Below are 25,594 nucleotides of genomic sequence, written 5' to 3'. Positions count from 1 at the left end.
AGGTACTAGAAGCCCTTAAGCCGTATGTGACTTGTACCTTAACAATGTGTGACTCAAAAGTCCTCCAACTTTCAACTGAAATTATTCAGTTATAGTCACAAAAAAGGAACAAATGGACATTTTATATTTACAATTTTCATTAAATACAATTTACTGTCATTTTAACTACAAGGGCCTTACATTACCTTAACAAAGATATTCGAAAAGTCTTCCACTAACCTTAAGACACAACAGACGCGGCGATACATGTTGGTTACAACTTTCTGATATGTGATAGCTGAGATGCCACTCAAGGTTTTGATCATGTACACTGTAAATCTTTGAGCATTAATGGGATGCTATGGTATATCGTACTTTTCAGATAACCACATAAATATAAAATCTAGTGAACCAAAATCATGTGAGCTGAGGAATACAAATCTTGCGATATCAGTCGTACACGGTACATGTCCCGCCTTGTCTTTGATTTTATATACATCTTCCCCTCGTCCTATTGGAACAAAATAACTACATTCAGCTTCTCCAAGCATAGCCATTATGTGAGTAATAATATCAGCATATATATATATATATATATATATATATATATATACAGGGTGGGCCATTTTAATCAATCCACGGTAATATCTGAAAAATGATAAAACATAGAAGAAATGTTTGAAGTACACGTTATATATTGCTAAGGGGGAAAACCAATTCCGCCAAAAGTACCCCTCCCCGCCCCCCGTAAATGGAGGTAACGGGGGTAACTTTGAAATGTCAAATGGGAACATGGGTCGAGTAATACCTCGTTCGAAATGTCTTGGAAAACTAAGTAACGCTGTACCAAAATATGTTTCATATGGAACACCAGTTTCAAAATGGCCGCCATGATATGCTTCGGAAACTCCAGTACCCGTAGTATGAAAACCATGGAAGGTAAATGAATGGAACAAAATTGAAATACGTAAATATCATAGGGCATATCGAATGGTGTGGTCCCTGTGATCCCAGTGGCCTCCCTGAAGGGGTCTTGGGGGCTAACTTCAAAATTTCAAATAGTAACATGAGTCGAGTGGTACCTCGTTCGATAAATCTTGCAAAATCAAACATCTTGCAGGAGAAAACGATTGAGGTGAAATGGCAGTGTTCTCAAAAGGCCTCCGAAACATAGTATCCGTGTCAGAGAAAAGGTTTAGTACCCATAGTATGATAGCGATTGGAGATAAATGAACAGAAGAAAAACTGGAGTAGGTAACTGATGTAAGGCACATCGAGAGGTGTTGTCGGGATGACTCCAAGGGCCAACTGAAAAGTATCCGGGGCCAACTTGAAAATTTCAAATAGTAACTTGAAGCGAGTAACATCACGTTACATAGACAAATGAATATCAAACAGTTTCTGTAAGAATGTTTTCGACATGAGACACCGTTTTCAAAATGATCGTAAAGACATGGTGAATGTGTCTAAGAAAATGTCTAGTGCCCATAGTATGAATACGGTTAGAGATAAATGAAAATAACGAAAATTAAATAGGAAAGCCACGGAGGCGTTCCAAGGCTCGAGAATGATACAACAGAAATAAAAATGTTAGAGTAATATTGCCATAATGTATAGAGAGAAATCCAAGTCCTGCAAAATAATCTCTCCTTGCGCTCTGTATTTGAGTGGGGTGGAAAGTAACTGTGAAAGTTCAAATGAGAACTCTACTTTAATTTGCTAATTAAGGCTACGCTACAAATAGGTATGGTGTGGTTGAAACATTTGTTTGTAAGAATGACGCTGTAGTGACTAAAAAAAGGTGAAATTTTATTTGAATGGTAACGCATATCTGTATGGCTGAGTGTGATTTGATGCGAAAACAGAAGGAACGTTATACGAAAGAAGTTGTCGAATAATGCAGTTGCTGGAACTTACAAACGTGTGAATTTGCTAATCTCCATCGCCACAGAAACTTTTATGCAATGCGTGCTGGTTATTCAGAAAGCATTTCGGGGATATACGTACACACCGTTTCGTCCCTCAAGCTCACAATATGACATGAGTGCTAATAGTTAATCAAAATGTAAATGTGGCCATCCGCATTAACTCAGTGCACCAATTCTCTATCCATGAAGTCTGCCTTCAAAACAGCATTGAGTAGGTGAAGCGTACGCCCGAACCGTTGTCCGATCGGACATTGAAATTTTGAAGTTAGCCCACAAGACCCCTTCAGGGAGACCGCTGGGATCACAGGGATCACATCATTCGATATGCCCTATGATCAGGGTGCGGCACGTAAAACCGGCCCGTCGTAATATTCTGGTATATTGTGTTTTTGGCAACACTTAAATGATCTACCTTCCTACCAAGAGATGGCGTGTCGAGGTCGGGTCGACTTACGTGACCTGCAGCAGTCACGTGTAGCCGCAGCCAGTGAAACTTGTCGAAACCAGTTGAGAAAAAGGCCTCGTTGTGTTAAGCCGGGTGAGTGTCAGTGTGTGCTAATGCCGTATTCGATACCCGAGCGTGTTGCCATTGTTGAAGGGTTCATTCTCACTGGATCTTTTGTGAAAACAAAGAATTTGTTTCGGGAGGAATTTCCAGGACGTTCTGTGCCAGCAAAAAGCACCATTCAGGAATTGATTGAAAAATGGCGGCGTACAGAATCGGTTCAAAATGCTCCCAGGAACAGACGACCATCTGTCTGCACACCTGAATTAAAGATGCAGGTGGAGGAGATAATGACAAGAAGTCCTCGAGTTTTATACACACTTGACTGAAGAGGAGCGTCAGTTATGTTACTTTCAGCAGGACGGTGCAACATGCCACACATCAGCTGCATCATTGTCCCTTGTGCATGAGATGTTTACACCAGAGAGGACAATCAGCAAAGGCTTGTGGCCTCCTCGGTCACCAGACTTGTCCACGTGTGACTTTTACTTATGGGGACTGTTAAAGGGAAGAGTATACGAAACAAATCCACACACAATTGAAGAACTCAAGACCAGGATCCAGGATGTCACCAATAGCATTACAACAGAAGAACTGACAAGGGTATATATGAATCTCCTCAATCGTGCTCACATGTGTGTTGAAGTGGGCGGAGGACACTTTCAGCACCTGCTGTGAAGGTGAGTAGTCATATTCAATACATTACATTTCATTTATGTGTTGTAGTTAATCATATTCAATACATTACATTTCATTTTATGTGTTCACTTTACGGGCCGGTTTTACGTGCCGCACCCTGTATTTACGTATTTCAATTTTGTTCCATTCATTTACCTTCCATGGTTTTCATACTACGGGTACTGGAGTTTTCGAACCATATCATGGCGGCCATTTTGAAACTGGTGCTCCATATGAAACACCTTTTGGTACAGCGTTACTTAGTTTTCCAAGACCTTTCGAACGAGGTATTACTCGACCCAGGTTCCCATTTGACATTTCAAAGTTACCCCCGTTACCTCCATTTACGGGGGGCGGGGAGGGGTACTTTTAGCGGAATTGGTTTTCCCCCTTAGCAATATATAACGTGCACTTCAAACATTTCTTCTATGTTTTATCATTTTTCAGATATTTCCGTGGATTGATTAAAATGGCCCACCCTGTATATATATATATATATATATATATATATATATATATATATATATATATATATATATATATATATATATATATATATATATATATATATATATATATATATATATATATATATATATATATATATATATCTGAATTTAATAGTTAAGAAAAAATAGTTCCACAACTTTTCACTTAGGTAAACACTACCTGTCTCCTTAAAACGTTATGCTTTGCCATACACTGTTATTTCTCCTGACATGGGAATACTAGGGAGCCGCTGGTAAAAGGTATAGAGGCAAGATCCATACGGTTTTGTTACATTATACCCAATGGTGGATTGACTTTCTTTAGTCATTGACTCCTAGCCAACTCTAACTAGTGCACTGTCACAAGATTCCTCATAAATATCGCAAGCAACAATAGAAGTAACTAGTTTAAGATTTTCTTTTGATTACCTTTTGAACTCAGTTCGGCGACTTTTAAATTTCACCGCGTATCTACAGCATTTTCACTATTCTTATTGGAGCTGCATTTGGAGATTTCTTTTCGATTTTAAACCTTAACTTATAATGAAGAAAAGAAATATCTCAGGACATACAATAAGCAAATAAGCATTAATGGATAAAATTAATGTTTGCATAACAAAAAAAAGAATATGAAACCTGGAACGAAAGTAAAATTGTGGGGCAAATACAGTAGAATAGAATTCGATAATCAGCATGAATAAATTATTTTGTACTATTTTTGTCCTTTATTTACAGTGACAGTGGTGTTGCATTAAAGTTTAGAACATGAAGAAAGAAATAATAATAATAACAATATTAACAGAACAATCCCAGTTCGTAGTGCAGTCACAATCATAGTACACTCCTGGCTGTACAATACAATACAGTATTCGGTCAGTGTTCGTAGGTTTCCTTAAGAAAATTTCCCTCGACTGACACAAAATTCTCCCTAGTTTGTTGAGTACCCAATTCCTATGAGAGAAGTTATGTGATAAGATGAATTTAGCTATATTAAAGAAAGTGCAAAACCACACATGTTTTATTCATTTGCTTTTTGCTTCTAATTTTTTTTAATACTTTTTCCTTCACTTTTTTAAAGAAGAAAACACACACAAAAAACACCCAGTCAACAACGTGTGCAACCCCCCTTCCCCCACAGACACATACACAAACTAGCTATTGATTGGTTAATTTCAAAAGAACAAAGAACATTTTAAGCATTTATATTGATCAATGCAGTGGCGTAATTACAATTTTATTTTGGGAGGGGCTTTGCTAACTTTCGGGGGGGGGGCTTTGCCTGAAAATGTAAAAATTCTGCAAGATATTTCATATACTTTACTATAGTAAGTAAGATTTCGGGGGGGGCTTAAGCCCGGAAGCCACCCCGTAAATACGCCACTGGGTCAATGTGTCAGGGCGAGAATTTCCCTGGATTTTCATGTTTTATCGAGAAAAATTACTTTTTCCTTTTCCTTCTTTCTTTCTTTTTTTCTTTTTTTCTTTTTTTTCTTTTCTTTTTTTTTTTTTTACTATATAAATTTACCTACGAAATTGACCTAGATTAGAGAGATTTCTCTCAAACTACAAACACTGTATTAGACCCGTGTTAAACACCATTCATGAACTTTAACATGGCGTCGAATTCTTGTGATTAAAGGGAAATAGTAAAATTGAAAAATAAATTCAGTACCTTTTGGCACTTGTTGACCTAGAAAGTATTCAGTTCTGTACAGGTTTTCTAGAAATAGATTAAATTACTACCGTTATCCTTACTGCCATTATTATTATAAAATATTGTTGCTTCCATACAAGAGACCGTAAAATAATAATAAATAAGTACACAGAGTCACTTTTCAGCAAATGAAAATCTGCTTTCCTAGATTGCTATTATAATTTTAAGTAAACATTTTACACTTTATACTAATGAGCATACAAATATTTTTTTTTCTAAAAATTTTAAGTAATCAAGTAAATAATCTATATATATAAAAGAGAACGTACAAATCCTTTGTTAGCTCATCACGCTAATACGGCTGAACCAATTTCTTTCATTTTTGGGGGGTTATTAAGATTTGGACCCTAGATGGTTTTTATCATATCACTTTAATTTTCAATTAGCAGTGTCTTGAGATAATTGACCATTCAAGTGTCCATAACGTAGAAATCCTTTGTTAGCTCATCATAGCTAAATCTAACCGTATTTATATGCAACCCACATGACCGTGTCACTCGGCGGGTTAACATAAATGACAGGCGATATAATGTTAACATTTACTCCAATCTTCTATGGTTTTTATCATATCACTTGAAAGCGAAAAAGTAAAAATTATCTAAGTAACAAAGTTTATTGCGTTCCGGGGTGACCCCAGCGAAGCGGGGTGAACGCTGCTAGTATCTTAATAAAGTCGTTTTCTATCCTGAAGATGATGGCCGATCTCCACGAGATTCAATTTTATTTGTTGAAAAACAACTTTAAGTATGGATCTCCTAGGAAATGTCAATCAAAACAATTCAATTGATTATTGTCAGTTTTAAAAATGACGATAACAATATAAGTTTATACGCTGCTTCCTTTTTTTTCCACAATTGTTTTAATTCTTCTGGACAGTTTAATAGTCGGTGAAGTTAATAGAAATTTCACCAAAATATTTCATTTACGGACACCAGTGTCATTGTATAGTGGGTATGTATATATGAAATAATAATAATAATAATAATAATAATAATAATAATAATAATAATAATAATAATAATAATAATAATAATAATAATAATAATAATAATAAATACGCTTGATCAGGGGTCATGGATCGCTGTGGTGACCATATCATGCCACCATTACCAATAATGATATTGTGATGTTTGAATATAGCATTTGAAAGATTTTGAATTAAAGAAGTGAAATGAAAAAAATGAAATCTTATAGTTTTACGTTCCACGATTATGCCGGCTTGATTAAAGAAGACGGTGATAATGAAAAATGGATGAAATGGTGGAATGAAGAAAGTGGGAGGCAGGAAACGGAAGAACCTCGAGAAAACCCACGCACACGGTATTTGTTCACTACAAAGCTCACTTGGTGCGAGCTGGGATCGAACCCAAGCCCCATGCACTAGAGGTGTACGCTCTACCACTGAGCCACCGCGGTTCCCACATTTTGAAGTAAGCTACTGATATACTGCTAAATATTTAAGGAAAAAAAAAACGCTCTCTAAACCGACTTTAACGATATTTCTTGCGACATTTCAGCAACGTATATTATGAATCTGAACGTTAACAAGTTGAATGTTGCTTCGTTGTGGATGAAATCCAGGGTGACGGTCAAAATGGCTTCTGCATAAATTTTGTTTTTGAACATAGCTACAAATATTGCCGTGTGATATATACAGGGGCAATATGATTTTCAGGATCAAAAAATCCATTTGTGAGCTCCGAGATACGACCTGACCACCGAAAGTGTCAGAAACCACAATGAAAGCCAAGATACCGACCAATTTCGACGAGAAAATGAAGTCCTCCATATTAGTGTGTGGCATCGTTCCTCATGTTTTCAGAGTCAAGGATCTGCTTAAATTCTTATTGCTGTTGTCTGACACCGTAAGTGCTCAAAAACTCGACTCCCCAAAATGGCCCAATTTATGGAAAATTTTGCAATCAAAAGCAATGATATCACAGTTTTCTTCTGGGAATGAGATGAATACATCATTAAATGATACATATTATTATACTCTGATTCTTCTTCCTTTACACAGTGGCAGATTCACCACAGCCCAATTCCCATAATCTTCCCTTAAGTTATGGGCAGGATCTTTAATGTTGTCATATACTATTTGAGAGATCTTGAATTGTTAGAAAAATGTCTTATTTGCCTGAGAAACGGTTTAGGAGTTATTGCAATACCAATTTGAAAGGGAGTAAAAAAGAAAAAGCATACTTTTTATGGTTGTGTTTTAATATCTTCATCGAACCTTACAGCTACGAAACAATGCAAAATTTAAATAATATTTTACACATCGACAACAATTGCACCTCTTAGATTTGTATGATAGTCCTTCCAGCTTGTCCATAGTGTCGGTATTAGCTGGCCAGAAGAGCTCGTAGTCATCTCCGACTTTCTCCCATCCCCACTCACACGGATCCAGAGACTGCAAATTTCTTTAGAGACAATTTGTCCACAATGAGCACTGAAGGAAGCTCTCCTCAGGTGGTGCAGTACAACATTACATGTCGGTAGAATATTTTTAATTGGCTGGTTATGCTTCGTAAAAAGAACCCACCTGGCCTCGTTCATACTCTTCACTAAACTAAAGGAATGGCACATTGGAATGACAGTACTGAATCCGTAAGAATAATCATAATCTTAAGAGATGTTGTCACAAGTTTGAAATAACCCGAAAGTTTAGTTTAGTTTTCGGGAAATAACCCGAAAGTTTGAAATGACCCGAATAAGAGATGATGTCGCAAGTTCGAAAGTCCATCCACTTTTTCCACAAAGTAGCTTAACTGACACTTGCAAAACTAGACACCGTCCTAGCTCCTGTAGATTCGTGGAAACAAGACTAAAGGTCTGAAGCTAGTTGTGAAATTTTGTCCTGCAACAAGTAAGTGGGGAAGTATTGGAGATGTTTGGAAGTAATGAAAAGTAGTCCTAGATAATTGCGATCCCTTCTGATGTGAACATTCTTCTGTTTTAGTTTGTATAGTTAATTAACACCCTATATATATATATATATATATATATATATATATATATATATATATATATATATATATATATATATATATATTGAACAAATTCCCAGGTACAGCATAACTTGGCCATTTTACACAGAGGAATGTTAACAAACAGAAAAAAACAACAAAACAAATAGTGCAAAAGTAATATTATTTCGACAAAACTCTTTAATTGCTCTTTCAAACACCAGTAAGCTCGAAAAAATGTCAACATCAGTTGTTAAATGAGTAACAGTTCGGTATTCTGTACAAAAAAAAAAAAAAAAAGACCTCTGTATAATTGCCAACCTAGGGCGGGCAAGATGGAATAGGTGGGTACCGGTATTCTACGTTATGCGGGGAGGAACACGTAAGGATAGTTCATGAAGTAATGTTTCCGATCTTGAGTTCCATTAACTATTTTATGAAGAAATTTCAGGTCAGAGTTATTTCTGCGTATTCCCGAAGTCTGGATATTAAGATATCGCAAGAGTTCCTCCTTAGGTAAAGTTCGAAGTGCGGGAACACTAAAATGTACTATAGAAATAAATAAATTCAGAATAGAATCAAGTCTAGAGAGATGTGTAGGTACTGACATATGGGAGAGTAGTATTCGATCTTGGGCGCTATTAGAGTTTTATTTAAAAAAAAAATTCTAATGAGAAACAGTACGTAATTCAATAAATTGATAAATAAGCCCTAACATGCTCATTGAATTCTTAAGTATTGGGAAGATATGGTCAGAGAATCTAAGTTTCGAATCAAAGATGACACCAAGATCATTATGACTAACAGAATATGTAATAGGGGAATCCTTGATATGGTACGTGGAGGGAACAGGAAACTTTTTCAGTGCAACGGTAACATTGTCACATTTCTTGCTGTTAAGTTTCAAGTGCCACATTTTACACCAGCCTATAAGGTAATTTATGTCTTCTTGTAGGGCAATCTTGCCTTAGAGACACGATATTTTGCTGTATAACTTACAATCGTCAGCAAAAAAGAGAAGGCCACTAGGATGAGCTGATAAGTGAGAGTAGAGGTCATCCACATACAGGACAAATAACAGGGACCCTAGTACACTTCTTTGTGGCACCCCTGAGATCATGGGTTGGGGTTAGAAGTCGCCCTTGAAAGAACAACTCTGTTTACTGTACTTCAAGTAGCTGGCAAGAGAGAGATTTGTCATGTTTATTAAACCTATTGGAAAGTTTGTGGAGAAGATGAATGTGACTGACAGAATCAAAGGCCTTCGAGAGATCAAAGTAGATGACATCTAATTGAGTATTGTTATTCATACATTCAACTGCACAGATAAGAAGAGTATTTAAGTTTGAGAGACTTGAGCTTTTCGGTAGAAAGTCGTGCTGAGGAGTGTGGATGTAAGGTGAGGTGAATTTATGTAACCTGTTCTTGATTATCTTTTCGCAAATTGATATTACAGAAAGAAGAGATATTGGCCTATAAGAGGATACATGATCTTCAGAGCCAGATTTATATATCGGGGACACGTGAGCTAGTTTCCAACTGGTGGGGTAAATATCCTTCCTTGAAACATCTATTGAATAAGATGGATAGAGGAACTGCAATAGCTAAAGCAGTTTTTTTGTTGAGAAAGAGAGAACCAATGTTGTCGGGTTCAAGAGATTAATAAGGAGATAGCGATTGCAAGAGAGCCAGAACTTCATCCGGGTGGTAGAGGGGTTGGATAAGATGTTAGAACAGATGGGGCGGAGAAGGGGAAGGGAAGTAAATGTTTTGCAGAAGTAGTTATTAAAGAGATCGCGTCTTTGATCATCACTCACTTCAGTATTCTTGTCTTGAACTGTTGCCGGTATGCTGGGAGATTTTAATGTAGATTTCTTTACAGACCAAAAGAGTTTAGGATTGCTAACAGTAAAATCACCAATTGAGTCAATGTATTCAAAGTACTTACGTCACTGTATCTTCTTAGTAAGGCCTCAAATTTTAGCTAAATATTTGTATGTGTTTGGATGAGACTTCCATAGATTCCAGGGGAGTTTTTTTTCTTTTTAAGAAGATCACGTAGTTCATTCTCATACCAGACCGAAACTTGTTCGATTTTGATGCCTTTAGAGGTACAAAGTCCTTTGTGGTTGAGTGAATATATATATAGAAAGAACCTAATGATAAGTTGGGCGGTTTCTTTGCATTACATGCACTATATTACACAAAAATAACATGTCACGGTCAACTATATACTAAAAACTGTAATTAAATAAGAACATTTGATATGAAATTGGATTTAAAAATAGGAAAATGTATTTAAGAAGTGCAGCTTTGGATAAGTGAAGGATATCTATTAAACTATATATCTGAAAAAGTTACTGGTTTATAAAGTTCAACTTTAGAGTAAGGTCTTAAGTCTTCCTTTTTTGATAAATTGCTATTTATAAGTATTAGAACGTTAACAGATGCATTAGGAAATAGTGTAACGTAAGCAAAAGAGTTTCCTTCATTTGAACGATTTGTTAAGATTGATACTTCTGAGCAGTGGCTTATTTCCTTGAGAAAAAGATGCTAAAAGTAAGCATGAATATTTATCAGAGCAACTTCCATACTTTTAACATGTACTCCGACTACCCCCATTTCTTATTTCGTTTGCGATATTGTTAATGCAGACAAAGTTAATGCACTCAATTGCAGAGTGTAGAATATATACAGTATTATAACGAGGGGTAAAACTGAGGGAGAACACGGGTGGACGTCGTTCTTCCGCTACCAAAAAAATACATATGGAGTCCCTCCACTTCCTGAAAGAACATAATGGGCAGATAGGCAAGGGGAACGGCGTGGCAGCAAGCGTCCCCGTACTTTTTCAGAATCACTTTTACCCCTGATTATAATCTGTCTACACTCTAAAGAAGTTGCAAGCTTTCAATACTTCAAGAAAAGGTGACAGTACTGAGTACTACTAGAGAGAGAGAGAGAGAAAAAAAAACAAAATAAACACTGCTTTCAGCAAACCATGAGCAATGTCCATGTATCAGGTAATTGCAGCTCCATTATATATATATATATATATATATATATATATATATATATATATATATATATATATATATATATATATATATATATATATATATATTGCAGTGTTAAGATAATCTTCCAAACTGAAAGCTGATCAAGAATTGAGAATCTCCGTAACCTGTGAACTTGTCAATAATTAACGAATATGATTGAAACCCTAGAGAGGAGGATATCTTCTTTAATCTATTCCTGATATTAGCTTTCACTTTACGTAACTTGAGCTTAATTTATGGTGCAATTACCTCTAATTTATCTATAGGGTGAAAACATAATTCGTTAATTAACAAGCACTTAATTTCACTTTCACTTATTTATTTATTTACTAAATAAATAATTCATTTTCATAACTTAAATTAGAATGAAGGAAATAATTTATTAATTAAAAGACAAGAGATTGGTCGTCCTATTTTCCCTGAACGGTGTTGTAGTTTGGAGCTGCTCCTGCGTTTCCCCACTGAGCTCCTTGTGCTCCTCCACTTCCGTAGTAGGATCCTTGAGCTCCCTGTTCCTTCCAACGATAGCCTCCATCATCACCATAGGCTGCTTCTCCTCGGTAACTTCCATCATCTCCATCGTCTCCTCGTACTGGAGTATTATCTATATTATTTTGTGCGTATTGTCCCTGTGCTCCATATTGATTGCCTTGTCCCCATTGAGAACCCTGGGCTCCATACTGAGAGCCTTGTCCCCACTGAGAACCCTGAGTTCCGTATTGAGAACCTTGCCCCCATTGGGAACCTTGAGCTCCATACTGAGACCCTTGTCCCCATTGAGCACCTTGTCTCCATTGAGCACCTTGTCCCCATTGACCTTGTGTTCCATATTGACCACCTTGTCCCCATTGACCTTGTGTTCCATATTGAGAACCTTGTCCCCATTGACCTTGTGCTCCATACTGAGACCCTTGTCTCCATTGAGCACCTTGTCCCCAAGAACCTGCCTGACCAGTGCTGCCTCCATAATAGTTACCACCTTGTCCTCTGATTGCTGCAGGTGGTGTGTTTCCACAGAAAGGATAATTGGGACATTGCTGAGGAGTGAGGTTTGCTGGGTATTGTGCTTGTTGAGCTGAGACCAGGGTACACAGTACAGCGAAGATTACCTATAACGAAAAAAAATCTTGTTAATTTTCTTTCTAGAGTGTCTTAATGTCAATCTTACTGTTAACATTATCCCTAGTTTGAGGCATTCAGCTATACTAACAGTGAAAATAAAATGAGACTCGATGTTTACAAGTAGAACTGTTGAAACTACGAATATGCAGGTAAGATAGGAAGGAGCACCTTCTTTTACCGAACACGAAAACTAATGATTTCGAAAGAGGTACTAGGAAGAATGTAAAGTACATTTATGGGTATCTAGGGAAAGGACAATAATTGTACTCATTACACGGTTCGTATCGAGAACTTTGAAATGAAATTAAATCTTTAAGTTGTACGTCCCACGGTTATCGAGAACTTTGAGTTTCATATTTAGAACTTTGTCTCCTCTGTTACAGTACATTATAGGAGACCGAACAATTCTATGAGACTGATGAAAAATTGAGATAGGGCTGAATAGCGGAAAAATAGGAAGAAAATCAGTTTCCTGTTCGGAAAAGCAATTAGGTTGTTTTAAAGAAGTAATGTGAAGGAAAACGAGGTAGAAATAATTAAAAAGGTAAAAAATCTTACTAAACATGAAGAAATGTTTACATTTTACTGGAGCTGATGTGTAATCAAAGCAAGAACATAACTTCGCATTCTTCTCAAAATCTTCGTATTATTCTTCGCACAATTTCGGATCTATCTCAAAAGATGAGACAATCAATTTTACGTACGGGCTATGCCAATTACCGCAAACTAGGATGAAATTTTGCGTTGCGTAACGTTGCTTTCATACAAACCGCTGCGGAATGAAGTCCCATAATTATTCGGTTTTGACGTGATCGTAATTTTCAATCTATTCCCTTCACTCCAGTTCCTTAATTTCCATACAGAGTGATTGATGGAGAATCTAATATCGCTTTGCGCTTCTATGCTCCTGCAAAACACACTTGAACGCCAATCTCGGTATGTTCACATGATTTCTTTTAAGAAACATCCTATGGACATCTGCATGTCCCCTTATTTCCCGGAAACAGGATTTCATACGAAAAGTCTATGGATCATTCATGGGCTGTTTGAGTGATAATCACTGGATGACGTTTGAATATGTAGATAAATAGTATCCTGCAACAGGTACGTTGCATTGGAATCAAGGCTAAAATACGTGAATATTTACTTTATCCTTGGAGTTTCTGCTAGTGTTGTTAATTTTTTTTCGAATATTCGATATTCAAACGATTATTTGAATATGTTTCTTCTGTTATTCTAATATTCCAATATCTGAATATGTGTCTAGTCTACAATATTTAAAGATATTTTTCGAATAATTATTCGTTATTCAAACAATAGTTCGAAAAAAATAATCGCTGTCCGAATAATTGTACGAATTACAATTCATTATCTGAATAATTATTCGAAAAATACGAATTTTGTTCGAATATTCAAAGTATCCATTATTCGAATTTTAACAGTACAAGTTTCTGCCCTAAACCGGGACAGTTATTGGACCTATAGTATATCTAAAGGCTGTTCCGTGGTCATGTTGTGGTGTATGAGTTGGTATATTAGTACGAGAAAACAGTATCTACATATTTACGTTAGGATAAATGGCCTACAGAATCTGGTTTCGGGTACAATAGGTGTAGTGGAACAACATAAAACAAAGAAAACATAATATAATTAAAACATACGAAACGGAATAGGTTAGGATGAGTTTCGTTCCTCAGTGTCGCCGTATCGTAAAGTTTTATCCTCTGCCCTCTCCCTCTTCTTGGGGTGTCTCAATGTAATTCTCTCCTATGGATGTGTTTATACCAATAGAAAATCATGTATTGCACTTGAAATATAGACATTATATATATAATGTGAAATGCTTTTGTGTACCTAGTAGTTCTGATACAAGATTGCAATTTTTTTAGAAAAAGAAAAAACACAAGAAGTGTTTTAAAATTTTTAACTTTGCTTATTGATATTTTATATTTTTCATTATATTTAAGTTACATGCTGAAATTCAGTAAAGGCGTTTAGAACATATAGAAAATTCTTAATATATTAAAAATATTTGAAGAAATTTCATTTATAAGTGTACAATTATGCTCAAGGAACTAAGCGTAATCAAGAGTAAGAAAAAGTAACCAAGTAAATGTTATTATCCTTAATGAGATCATATAAAGTACAATTTTGGCAACGAAAAAATACTTACTCTTCGTTTGAATTTATGAGCACTATAATAATAATAATAATAATAATAATAATAATAATAATAATAATAATAATAATAATAATAATAATAATAATAATAATAATAATAATAATAATAATAATAAATGATATTGTTCACTTTCATATACGTTAACACTTAATCTAAATGTTAAAACATAGTATACTTTCACTCATTACAGAAATTCAAATAAAACACTTTTATAACGTACGGCCTTCAAGCTGTCATTATCTGTCAAGTTCTCATATACGTATGCCCAAAGGAATATCTTCAGCGGTTACAAAGATTGAAATCGTCATATATTCAAGTAATGGAAGCGATATTAGTCTTTGAATTATTTGTGAATGTATAAGTGGATATGACTTGCTCCGCCTCTCACCTCTCTTGAATTAAACGATAGGAACCCACATTTCAGTCTCAGAGTAGACTCAGAGTCAGGAAATTCAGTCTTTTAATTGTCGTTGGTTCTAAACAAGGGCGTCGATCTGGGAAGGCCCGGCCCCCCAACGCTCATGTGGGCCCCCCTTATTGTATTTGTAAATTTACAATATTTGGCATAATTTGAATGCAATTTGTCTTAATATCCTCATATATGCTTTCTGCATCTGAATCGCCCCCCGAAATGTACAGAGAAATTGACGCCCTTGTTTCTACGTTACACTTTGAATGCACCTTCTTACAGGGGCGAATCCAGGGTGGGGGGCGATTGCTCCCCCAGAAGAGGAAACTTTTTAAATTTTATATATATAAATAAAACCCATCTCAAAGTTTGGAGTCCTTAAAAGTAGCAGTACGACACCCCCCCCCCCAGAAGTCGGTCCTGGATCCGCCCCTGCCTTCTTAAAAAAAGTACTTGCAATGTCTTGAGTCACAAGAGAGGAATACTAGAATGATACGTATATTGATGAAACTATAACCCAGTTCAACAAAATGATCTTTCTATTTTCTAATGAAAACACGCCCTTAAAGGTCAAAGTAGAACCAAGAGAACTCGAAGAGGTCGATCATCTTAAGTATGTGGAAAGTATTTTGAGGAAAGGGGCTTACTACACCAAAGAGATCAGGTGAAGAACTGCCATATCCCAAAAAAATACTCAACAAGAAAATGTCACTCTTAATTAGCAGGCTTAATATTGGACGAAGGAAGAAATTGTCCAAGTGCTATATATAGAGCATTGGATTGTATGGCTCAGAGACTTGGACATTACGGGAGTCGAGAAGAAATATTTAGAAAGCTTCGAAATGTGGTGTTCGGGGCACATGGAGGAGGTAAAATGGGCAAAGAGAGTAACAAACGAAGATGTTTTAAAATAGATAGGACAGAAGAGGACACTTTTAGCCACCATCCTTCATAGGAATCCCAAATGGATTGGAGACATCTTGCGAAGAAATTGTCTTCTTCATAACTCCATAGAAGAAAAAATGGAAGGAAAGCGAGAAGTAGAAGAGAGAAGAACAGAACTGATCCATGATTTAAAGAATAGAAGAAAATACTGAAAATTAAAAGAGAAAGCTGAAGATCGAGAAACGTGGAAGGAACATTTCTAGTCCAATCCTAACTTAAAAAAAAAAAAAAAAAAAAAAAAAAACTCATTAGTCTCAGGATCTGCCAAAAGGCAGAATACCGTACCGTACTCTAATAGGCCTAATATTAACATCAATATAATTGGAGGAAATCATATTGTGTAGCATGACATATGCTTTTACGTTCTTGATTTGCTTTCTTTCTTTCTTTCTTTTTTTCTTTTTTCTTTTTTTTTTTAAATAAGAAGCAAACAAGATGAGAGTAGCTATCGCAAAAACTCATCCAATATTGACCAAGGTTGGCATGATGGTAGACCTTCATTCCAATGGAATATTAAGGTGTGCAAGCGAATGATTTACGAGTTATGGACCATCGAAGGTAGAATTCGGAAATAATCAAATTGAAGAAATAAAAGAAGAAGAAACGCTTAATCTTATGTAGAACAAAGACATATGCAACAAACTTTAAAAGAAAAGGTTGATTCATACTATAAGAGTGTAAAAAGAAAATAAATGTTGAGACGGTTGATATGTTATAAATACATCTTGTAAATGCGTTATTTGCTTAAGGATTTGCCGAAAATCAATGAAGGAAGGACGAATTTTTTCCGCAATAAAGAAATATACCACTCGGTAAATATAACATTCTACGATATTATTATTATTATAGAGTTGAGTTGATTTTAGTTTAGAGTTTCTTTCAGCAGCGAGGCTATATGAGACGGGGACCTACTGATTAACGTGGAATCAGAACCACATGAGCTCCCGCCGGGAATCGAACCCGGGTCTCCTACGCCAAAGGCGCGTACGCTAACCGCTTAGCCACGAGGGAGCTCTACTTTATTATTATTATTATTATTATTATTATTATTATTATTATTATTATTATTATTATTATTATTATTATTATTATTATTATTATTATTATTATTATTATTATTATTATTATTATTATTATTATTATTAGTTGATTATTTTAGATCCTAGGTGCAGATGGGAGAACAATATTAAGATTGATCTCGCCGAAATATGAATACAAAGTAGAAACTGGATCCAGTTGGCTGAGGCCAGAAATCAATAGAGTTTTCGTGAACATGGCATTGAACCTTCAGCTTCCATAGACCATACAGTTAATTAGTGACTTTAAATCAGCGTTTCGAAGAACTCAGTAACACCTGCTATACTCAGTAGATTTAGTTTTCCCCTTTCTTTACTCAACTTGTTGAGATTTGAATTGTCCTCATAATTGAAAGAAGAATCAATTAGGAAAAGAATGTTTCTTCTTGAAGGTTTAAATAGTTCTTAAAACATTTACAAGATTATGAACAGTCCTTAACTGAGGTATAGACAACTGAAGTGATCTACAAAGATGACGAGGAAAAACATTATTTGACGTTATTCATAGGTTTATAGTATTTGTGAAATCTTGAGCAAATAGTAACGAGTGAAAGAGTCATACGGTTTCGTACAGTTAAAGTAATTTAATACGGTAAAATGAACACATCTTTTCATTTGGTTACGTCTATCCCAAGCAAGAACTCTACATACATTTAACAAATCTGGTATACAAAAGTATCCTTCATTTAAAATTACATGTAAATAATCAAATTTACTTACCAATTTCATGATGGCACTTAAATCTTAATCAGTTATTAATTCACTGTTGTTTTAATGAATGATGTACTTTGCATTTTGATTACGGGTTTTTATATAACGATCTTTACGTCATCACTTCCAAATGGACATAGTTGGAATTTCTTGGAGAGAAATCTTTCCGCATACATAAGCTTTTTGTATTGAGTCAAGACACAGGTTTCTATACATAAAACTTTTGCAAAACGTTGAATGGAGGAAGGAAATTGGGAAAGTAAATGAAGGACTGTCCGGAAGGATACGCTACAGTGATCCCCGCAATTATGTATAACGCTTTTAACTTTTGATGATACTGAAATCACCTTCGGATTGCAATACACATTTACGAAATGTATGTATACTTTCTGTTTCAAATATTTATGGCAACGAGTTTAATTAATGCGAGATTTCGTATTAATTTTAACCTTTTTTCTACAAATGCTGTTTCTTCTTTCTTTTCTTAATGAAAATGCAGCATTAATTCAAATAAAGTTATTTTGATGTTATCGGGTAAATTTGGCATTTCCGGTTATGATTTTACATTATTTTTAACAGCGACTGACATCTAGCATGTGTAAATAGAATGAAATTAAAACGTTTATATAATATTCTGATGGTAGATGTTCATAATATGAATACTTGTTCATACCTGAGGGAAATAATTTAATGAATGTTTATTTGTTGAAATTAAGCGTCTCATTTTCTGCCTTGATGCGAACCTATAGTTTAAGATGGAATCTGAAGCACAATAATGCATCTATTTATTTATTTATTAAATATTCTCGCACCGGGAATGGAACCTGATACCATGTATACCAAAGGCGTACGCTACTTATATTTCTAGTTGTATGTCTCGCAAGTTACGTCGTACAGTTATGTTTTGCAAGCAATAGGAGACGGATGATAAATTTAAAGTCAACAGTTATAAAATAACTTTTGGAATGAAAATGTGGGAGGAAACCAGTGGCAGATCTAGAAGGTAAGAACTGGGGGGTACCCAGAACCTAGACTATGATACTTGTAGGTATAGACTATTACGAGTTTTACAATTTTTCAACTTTTAACTCTCTCCCGATGGGTATTATAACTAGGTTACCAGATTGCATGTTGATATTGTGGACCTCAAGTACTGTTTTACACATTGCATAATAGAAAACTGTATCTAGTATTTCAAAAATTTCCCAATAAAGAATAAAAGGCAAGTTTACAAAATATGTAAATAATAGCTTGAATTATTTTTATCACGCAAAAGACTGGTGAGCCTAGGCACCCGACCCCAGGCTAGAGAAAACCCGCCACTGGACAAAACTCACAGACACGATGTTGTTCACTATAAACGTACATGGCCTGGGGTCAAAACAAGGGACCCCTCGCACCAGAAGTACTTACTTTCTAAAATTTACCGTCCCACGATTATGACCCGAGCCTAAGGAAGACGGTAATGTTGACAATAAATAAGAATAGTAGGACAAAACGGAAGAACCCCAAGAAATCTCACGCGCACCGTATTGGTCCATCACAAATCCCATTTCGTAGGAGTTGGAATTGAACCAGAGACCCAAAGCATCAGAAGTGATCACTCTACCACTGGGTCACTGTGGCTCCTCTAGCCACTTATTGTTGGTCTTATCGTTTGTATATATTTCCATTCGTTACATATTTTTATACGTGAACTAAAAAAACCACAAGATCACTGACAACACAAATATAAATGATCTTTGGGTTTTTCCCGGCGTCCAGAGAACCTTTTAAATAAATTATCTGAAAAGGTAATAAGAAATTCAAATTAGCTCCATGAACTGTCCGAACTTTAAGCCAACGACACTTTAAATTAAATCTTCCAGTTCAGTGCCCCACAATTGTGCCCCTTGGACTAAAAGAGAAGGTAAATGAATGATTATGGAAGAAGCGATGGAATGAGAAAGTGTGAGGAAACGGGAATATGACGAAAAAACCCACGGATACAATGTTGTCCACCACAAACTTACTTGGCCGGAGATCGAATCAGGGACCTCACGTACCAGAGGTAAGCATTTTACCACTGACCCTCCCCCCCCCCAACGACACTTTAAGTTCTCAATAATACATCATTTATCACTTATAATGTTCCAGATCAGTTATTGACTTAGGAAATCACTCCGTCAAGGTTTGCGTCAACATAGTGCAAAATCTGTGTTTTAGTGTTGCGACAATAGGGATAACATTTTTAATTCATTTTTGCATGTTTTATGTTGCGTTATGCTCTGCAATATTTGCGAAGACTGACACGGAATTCTCCCCTTAATCTTTTATACTTATAAAAATGGAAGTATACGCGTATATATATATATATATATATATATATATATATATATATATATATATATATATATATATATATATACAGTGGCGGATCCAGGATATGATCAAGGGAGGGGCTAACCCATAGTTTGCCGTTTTATCCAGTGTAAGCCAAGATTGAAGCCCATTTTATCCAGTGTAAACCTGAGCGTCAAGGGGGGGGCTATAGCCCCTATAGCCCTCCCCTTGGATCCGCCACTGTATATATATATATATATATATATATATATATATATATATATATATATATATATATATATATATATATATATGTATATGTATATGTATGTATGTTCCAGCATAATTCTAGAACGCCTGAAGCACTTTTAACCGAACTTCGTACTGTTATATAATAAATTTCCACATAATAATGCATAAGGTTTTTTTTTTAATATAAAAACTAGAATTATTGGAAACGTATTTTTAGTGTATATTTTTATACACGGAAGGTGAAAATAGTAATAGAAAGTGACAACATATGGTTAAGGTTAGTTGTGTAAATAGGAAAACAAACTTTCCCATCAAGAGCAACAACAGCCAGTTGACCTCTACGTAAGCTTCTCGGCCCGTTGCTTTTTTCAAAACATAAAACACATCTAATGACAAACGTATGAACTTCCCAGATAAAAATATAGCAGCACACTTATTGAAAAACAATTTTTTTTGATTTTTCTGCGTGATACGTCACGAAATTAAAAAATATAAAAAGCACGGGCAAGAAACATGGAGCATGACAATTAACATCAACGAATTTTACGCTTTGGAAGGAATTACCAATAACCGCAATGGAGTTTAAAACGCTTGCCGTGTAAGTACCTCTCTTTTCCTATGGTATCCCTTCTCCACTCTTGGGAGGAACTTTAGTAAAACTCTGCCATCTGGCATGCATAAACAAAAGAAGTCATTCATCATTTTGGGTATAAGTCTCCTGTGACAAGCGACCCACTGTACTTTTCAGTTTTAAAGATTTATTTTGCATATTTTTTGTAAAAATCAGTCATAATAAATTGTAGTTTAAATGGGGCTTCATGTTTTCATTTCAAGCCCTGATACTTAATTTAAGTGGGTTTAAGTTGCAGTGCACAGGCTAACTTTTAAAAAATACAGTTTACTTATTCACAATGTCATGCAGTCGCATTTTAAAAAAATATTTTAGTACACATATTACTTACAGTCTGAGAAAATAGTGTTGTAGGGTTAAGACTCCATAGCGCACTTAGGGAGGGAGGAGGAGTGGAATAGGTTGACATAAAAATAATCGGAAATGACCAATATTAGTGTGGAATGCGTAGTTTTCGGATTCCATTTAAGTTCAACTTTAGTCCTCACTGTCACTCTTAAGGAAGAGGGGAGGTAAAATTGTGGCATATAAAAATATTTGAAAATGAAATTACCTTTGTTAATTTCGAATCAATAGTTTTCCTCTCCCTCTCCCTCCATCACCCCTAAGTTGATTGGTAGCATTACCGATGGCCTTTAAGTTCACATTCAGCCTCCAGTAAGGGTAAGATTCCTTAGCGCACCTAGGGAGAGTGGAAAGGGTTAACATATAAAATAATCAAAACCGCTGATATTAGTGTAAAGTCCATAGTTTTTCAGCTCGCTGAGATGAATAGCGACATCACGATGCTGATTAAATTAAAGTTCAACCCCATTCGTACCCCAGCTAGGAGAATACTAGCATAAAGAAAATAATCACAAACGATTAACATTAGTAGGGAATCCATAGTTCTCGTGATCCGTATGTTTATTGGCGACAGCCCCTATACTATTTAAGTCTATATTTAACGCCCCAATGATGGTAGTGGAAATAGGTTGACATGTTAAAATAATAGAAAACGACCAATACTAGTGTCGGATCCATAGTTCTCGATGTCGTTGAGATTAATAATTATACTCCCGACAGTGTTAAAGTTTAGAAAAGAGATGGAAAATGAAATGTATCAAATGATTGAGATTAGTGTTCAACGCTCATAGCAATTACACTGCGACGCTATGAGTGACGGACATGTTGATAGTAATGAACTAAACTGCGAAATGAAGAATGCGGGAAGCGGGAGAACTGCGAGAAAATCCGCACAGATGGAGTTTGTCCACCACAAAGCGGAAGTGACGAGAGTTCGGATCAAACTAGGGCCGCATGCCCGATAGGTGAACGCTCTATCACAGAAGTAGCTACTATGGCACAGGAGACAGAAGTGGATGTCGCTAGATAATACGGTTATCATGAAACTTGGTCCACCATTCTAGCATATATTCGGGGGGAGCGGTGGCTCAGTGGTAGAACGTTCACCTCCGGTGCTTGGGGTCCCTGGTTCGATCCCAGCTCGCGCCGTGTGGACTTTGTGGTGGACAAACACCGTGCTCGTGGGTTTTCTCGGGGTTCTCCCGTTTCCTCCCACTTCCTTCATTCCACCATTTCACTCATCTCTCATCATCACCGTCTCCTTAAGCCTAACCAGCATAATCGTGGTACGTAAAACTTAAAGATTTCATTTCATTCATTTCTAGCATATATTCAAAGAACTTCTGTAATGAGCGAAGTGAGAAAATGCTTCGACACTTTAGACAACATTAGCCCGTACTAAAGACACTGGTGGCATACCCAGAGGAGATTTAGGATCTTAACCCCACTATCCCTTCAGCATATTATTATGGAAATATCTCCCCACTCTATATTTAGCGAACGTGCCTTTGGTGCGCGGAACCCGGTTGCGATTCTGTTAGAAGCTCATGTGGTTCGGATCCCACTTTAAGCTATAGGTCTACGTCTTACGGCGTTTAGCCTCAGTGCTAAAGATACGTTAAACCATAACACCTACCAATCGAAAATAAACATTCACAATATGAAGAATGCACATGAAAGTCACTTATCTCATGAAACAATACGAGCTTGAATTCTTCAACCCCCATCTTTGAAGAAATTCAATGTACGCCACTGCTGGTCGCTATACAACACTCCCGACGTTGTGCATAAATCTTTCTGATGCGAACATATGCACAATAGCTATAGTGACAAGATATCTATTATATTCGTCCGAAGTATAATGTCATCACCGAATCCTTGACATAGGCGTGATCCTTCTTCTTCGAGCAACTGTTTCTATATTCGCATTACTATTGCTGTATTAAGTGCAACAGAATCCCAATTTCTGCGGAGGAATAGTTCTGATAGGTAAAACCCATCCGAAGTGAAAGGTGGAAGTTCGTTAATTAGGCATATTTCAGTCGACGGACGTCGAGGCACACGAAAGCACAGCAAACACATTTTCCTAGATAACTGCGGTTTTCTGTTGTCTCGTAACCTCAATCCGAGTACGTTGCCGAAGCACGTGATACACAGTACAACGAACCATTCATTGTTCTTCCGAGTTCTACTAAAGAAACTTAATAATAACATTTTTATGTAAATAATAAGCTAATGTTATGCTAACATATGAATATTCCATTCTGGTTTTTGTATTTTAATATCTTCATATGGTGTTATACAGTCATTCCCTATTTTTTTAAAAAAATACCCTATTTCCATATTTTGATTGGTAGACCCTAATGGTACGTTTGTGACAATACCTAGTAAAACTAACCAATTTTTGAGACAGTATTTACTGTAGATGTGTGTTGTTAAGTTTTTGTAATAAAAAAAAAAACAGACGAACTTCGATTTCAAGACAATTTCTCTATAGTGGCGGTTCTTGAGGGAAGACACATTAGTTATATTATTGCTATAAGATAAGGGAAGAAAACTTCACACAGTTTCATACAGTGTATACATTCTTTAGTATGTAGCAATAAAATGTTAATTTTTTATGCAGATGCGACCTCCCTCAAGAGCCACCACTCTTTTTAGTTTATCTTAATCATATGACAGTTTAGACAGCAGCAGTAATCCTCTTTTACAATATTCAAGTATGTTGCACGAGAGATACGTACTGTAATGAAATTAAATCCTTCAGTATAACGTCCCATGATTATGCCCTTTAGGATGATTAAGACAAGTGAATGATGATGGAATAATAGATGGAATGAGAATGTGGGAGAAAACGGGAGTAGCTTGAGAAAACTCCACGAATGTGATATTGTCCACCACAAACTTACGTGGCCGGGGATCGAACGAGGGACCTTACGCACTAGAGGTAAGCCTTCCACCACTGAGCCACTGTGCCCCCAAATATTCAAGACGAGAAGACAAACTGACAATTCTCGTCTCGTTATTGAGAAAAGAATCGAGAAGATACGAGAAATTCCTCTAATCTCGTTCTCAACACTAGTTCATCCTACTCTTAGTGTAACGTATATTGGAACCATCATTTAAAATGTAACGATTATTATATTAACTTATTATTTTTCACGTTACATTCCAGCCCACAATTCGTGTACTTTTTAGTTACGTTAACACGGTCAAAATACATTAAATCAGGCACGACAACTTATATCACTATTACCTTTATTCTCTAAAACTCCATTAATTATTCTTTTCTTTTCCGGTTGTCATAGCAACGTTTTAAACAAGCAACTATCTGCTGTTATGATAACTATAAATGCAGATTACACATAGCAAACCAACATATATCTTCAACTATTGAGATTAAATCTTATTACTTCCTATTTAGAATCAACAACATATATATTCTTTTCTTCTTCTTCTTCTACACGACAGATTGTGTACTTTTATGCACCGTTGTCCAAAATCAAGATATAAAAATAGAAGAAGTTACAAAATAAATATACAATATCGTTGTATTAGATCTCAAACATTGTTTTAATAGTACAGGATTTATAGTATAAATAAATAATTTGATAACGTAATTTACCAACACAACAAAGAACATTTATCAGTGTTTAAAGGTACGCAAGTCATTACACAATATACTCCAATAATAAATATGGTTTAAATGTTGTAAAATTACATCCATGGTGGACGTCCTTGACGCGGAGGAGTTGTGGTAACTTCTAGGTAGAAATTAAGGAGAAAACTAGGAAATACATTTTGTATATATATAAATTGGAAAAACGAGACGAGAAGAACTTTCCAAGAATCGAGACGAGACATAGAAAGAATACTTCGAGAATCGAGGCACGAAAGGAGAAAAACATTATATCTCGTCTCATAGGCATCAATACTGAAACCGAAAGTGTAAGTAGACTTGTACCACTTCCGGTTTGAATAGAGAGTTAGGTTTGAAGGTGGAATCTCTTCTTGGAAAAATGAATCCTTGTAAGAAAACCATTTCTTGCTATCCTTGACCATTTTTTCCTCTGAAACCTATCGACAGACGGTGAGAGTTACGATTAGGGATTATGGGGCGTTTACACTTAGTCGATTTGCGTTCGATTCAGTTGAATTGACGTCACTTTCAACTTAATCGACCGTGTAAACAGGACTTCAACTTAATCGCTTGTTGATCGAAAGCGACTAATCGACTAGCAACTGAATTTAAAGACGTTCTATTTTCTGTGGTCGATTC

General features: G+C 35.9%; 1 protein-coding gene across 1 annotated transcript; it reads right to left on the bottom strand.

Moving 5' to 3' along the window:
* Positions 1–11,730: 11,730 nt before the first annotated feature.
* On the bottom strand, positions 11,731–17,818 carry LOC145667570 (uncharacterized). The gene is made up of 2 exons (XM_081735041.1): positions 17,775–17,818; positions 11,731–12,429 (listed from the first exon to the last, which is right to left on the bottom strand). The coding sequence occupies exons 1-2, from the start codon at positions 17,781–17,783 to the stop codon at positions 11,731–11,733; spliced, it is 708 nt and encodes a 235-aa protein (XP_081591167.1). The 5' UTR covers positions 17,784–17,818.
* Positions 17,819–25,594: the final 7,776 nt, after the last annotated feature.

This window comes from Thermobia domestica, chromosome 13, assembly GCF_964235325.1.
Source record: "Thermobia domestica chromosome 13, izTheDome1.hap1.1, whole genome shotgun sequence".
NCBI lineage: Eukaryota > Metazoa > Arthropoda > Insecta > Zygentoma > Lepismatidae > Thermobia > Thermobia domestica.
The sequence above is the reverse complement of the archived record's forward strand: the minus strand, read 5'-3'. Positions and strand labels throughout refer to the sequence as shown.